This window comes from Pundamilia nyererei, unplaced genomic scaffold (assembly GCF_000239375.1).
Source record: "Pundamilia nyererei isolate P.nyererei 1_Seehausen unplaced genomic scaffold, PunNye1.0 scaffold00230, whole genome shotgun sequence".
Taxonomy (NCBI): Eukaryota; Metazoa; Chordata; class Actinopteri; order Cichliformes; family Cichlidae; genus Pundamilia; species Pundamilia nyererei.
The window spans coordinates 698,372-701,240 of NW_005187631.1; the positions used below are offsets into that span (position 1 = coordinate 698,372).

The window sequence follows — 2,869 nt, forward strand, 5'->3', positions numbered from 1 at the left end:
GGGGATTGGGGAGGAGGGAGTAAATTCCTGCATTTGGTGGCGTTTTACTGTTTTGGAGCTAAATAATAATTTTCTACTTGAATAACCCTCAAGGACAGCTGGTTGTAGATGCATATTGCATTTGCTTTTCTGGAGGCACAGGATGCAACAGCTCTGTAAAATGTTTATCTAAGATATAACAGATACAACATGCTTGAGGACTTTAGGGAACTACAAAAGAGATTTAAGCCACACCCAAGGTCAATTTTGTTAAATTAAGTTTCAAATACTCAATGGCAGCTGAGATTCTTGCAAAAAACAAAAAATAAAAATAACAACTCATTAAAGTCATTTGAATAGCTCAAACTGACTGCAGTCACTCTGCAACAACCATTTCCCTTCCTAAATGCACAGAGAGAAAGGTGTTGCCTTCCTTTCACGTGCTGCTCCACACTTACCTGTATGGCTGTGGATTTGGCATACACAATTTCCTCATCAACCCCCACAGACACCACGATAGCGTCGACTTTGCCAAACTCATCTTCTCCCTTCTGCAAAACACAAACATACACACAGTTTGATGTCACGCATGAGATGATAAAGAGCATATAATGAGGTCCACAGTGAGGTGCTCCTACTCCATCTGGACTTGTTCTTTGGGGAAGTAGTGGCACAACCACACAACTCAAAGCTAATCCAGTTTATCATTCAGGGTATCCGGCGATATTATATTAAGTCCCATTAAAGGTGCTTTAGAGGCTTTAAATGGCAGTTACAATGCACATGAAACAGTTAAGCAGCCTGAAAGCGTGACATGGGGTCAAATATGAGCTGAAAAGTCAGCAACAAGAGCCAGCAGCTCTTAAAATGTACTTCAACCTATGAAAAGAGTGTACTTAAGATTAAAATAATTCACGCAGGAATCCTCAAACAAAGGTGAGAGCGGTAATAAAGAAAGCAGCTCTGGACGTCTTGCACATGTCACCAGGATGCTGGCGTTACTTTCATGCTAACTAGCCAGCTAATGTTAGCATGCAGCCAAGTGCGAAGTGGCAGTAAATGTAAACAAGTGGTGCAGTTAGCCACCTGTCAGGCACATCTATGTGCCTGACGACCGTCACAGCACGGCTTCATCTCAGTTTAAGTGTTAAATCAGAAGTGGCTGGTTTATTACACAGTTAGCCGCTCGGCTAATAAGTTAGCTTGGAGTAAAGTTAACATGCTAGCATGCTAGTTAGCGTGGTGAATGGGGCGATTTTGGTGCGCTAACTAGAGGCAACCAGCCTGCCAGTAGAGACAAGAACAAAACAAAATAAGGGTGGTGCAAAGGTTGGATTCGTGTGTGAAATAAAAAGGAATAAAAGAGCTCAGGTGGCGACCAGTGTTCGCCCTGGTATTGAGCGAGGGACACATCACCGCTCATCCTAACAACAGTGCGCTCGCTCGGGCAAGAAAAACGCGGCTAACTTGTCGCCAGCAGCTGCACTTTTCTCCACTAAAGCACACCGAGCGGACACACGCCTCACATAAACTCCCCCTTTACTATATTTTATTTATTTTACCTTCCAGTTGCTGTATAGTCTCTTGATCCGGCGGTAGTATGCGTCCTTATCCAGGTTTACCGCCATTGTGAGCGCTCCGTTTCAAACTCCAGCTCCCGGCTTCGCTTCGCAGCAGGCCGGATGAGGATGAGGATGATGAGCAGTGTCAACTAACAACAACGCACTTTCTTTCCACGCCTGCTGGGCTCCAAATACCACCACGAGATGCTGCTGCTTCCCTTATAATTATACAACAGCGGCCCTCTGAGCTGAGGAGACATGTAAAAACACAGCGCACGCTAACCTTACAGCCCGCTTTCACCTGCTTTAAAACTCGCAAAATTATTAAAATTGTATTTTTTCCCACCTCCTCCTCGACACACACGACCACGTACACACCAATCTGTTATAATTAAGTCCACAGCACCCCCTCCCCTCCCGTCTTTTTTTCCTCCCTCCCCCCTCTGGGACTTCACACATCAGATTTTATAAAACCGTAAAACATAACATAACGCTTCATTATATTTTCACACCAACCGAAACATAATAGAAAAAACAATCGCGTTATTTCACCTCGATTCAATTTTTACTTTCTTATTTTTTATTTATTTTATTTTATTTTAGTATTATTTTTTGTGGCGCATTTCACACATTATCTGCACAACAGCACCCCCTGTCTAGTGTTGACCACGCTGCATTGCCCGCCACCGCGGTTTTCCCGCCACCGTCATCAAACGACTCATTTGACGTAATTCTCGCGATACCAGCAGTGGTTACGTATGGCCCGTGATGCTCTCCCAGTTTAATTGTTTTTTTCTCTGCAGGGTGATGTTTCATATGACATTCTTTGTCGGGTTTTCACTGACTAAAATTAACGCAGATTTTTATTTAATTTATTAGTTTTATATGTTTGTGTGTTTGTGTGCATACATTAATCGTGGGCATGAATATCATGGTACTTTTGGGACATTTTATTATTCGGTAGAACTGTTCTTCTTCCAGGGTGGCATATTGTACAGCATGATTTAATTACCTTCAAAAGAAGAATTGGGTACACAAGTCTGAATTCATTTCGGGGGCTTCTGATTCATACAGCGTGAACAGTATTCATTCAGGCTCAAACGTACAAAAACACACAAATGTTTTAATAAGTGGAGCTGAATGTCTTAACGTACGGAGGTCTATAGCTTGTTTTTGTTGACTGAGTAGACCTGGTATTTCCGTTTTGCAGAATAAAGAATTAAAGACGTTAATGAATGTTAATCAACATGTTTTCCTAATAATAATTATTCATTAATAAACCTTATTTTTATTAATATAATAATATTTATAATAACGATAACAATTAT

The 2,869-nt window shown here is 41.6% G+C and overlaps 1 protein-coding gene across 1 annotated transcript in view; it reads right to left on the bottom strand.

Annotated features, from left to right (window-relative positions):
• Positions 1 to 1,946, bottom strand: part of supt16h (SPT16 homolog, facilitates chromatin remodeling subunit) — a 15,921-nt gene extending 13,975 nt beyond the window's left edge. Inside the window, 2 exon segments of the mRNA XM_005748839.2 lie at positions 438 to 530; positions 1,542 to 1,946. Coding sequence (XP_005748896.1) covers positions 438 to 530; positions 1,542 to 1,607 — 159 coding nt within the window. The 5' untranslated portion in view covers positions 1,608 to 1,946.
• Positions 1,947 to 2,869: the final 923 nt, after the last annotated feature.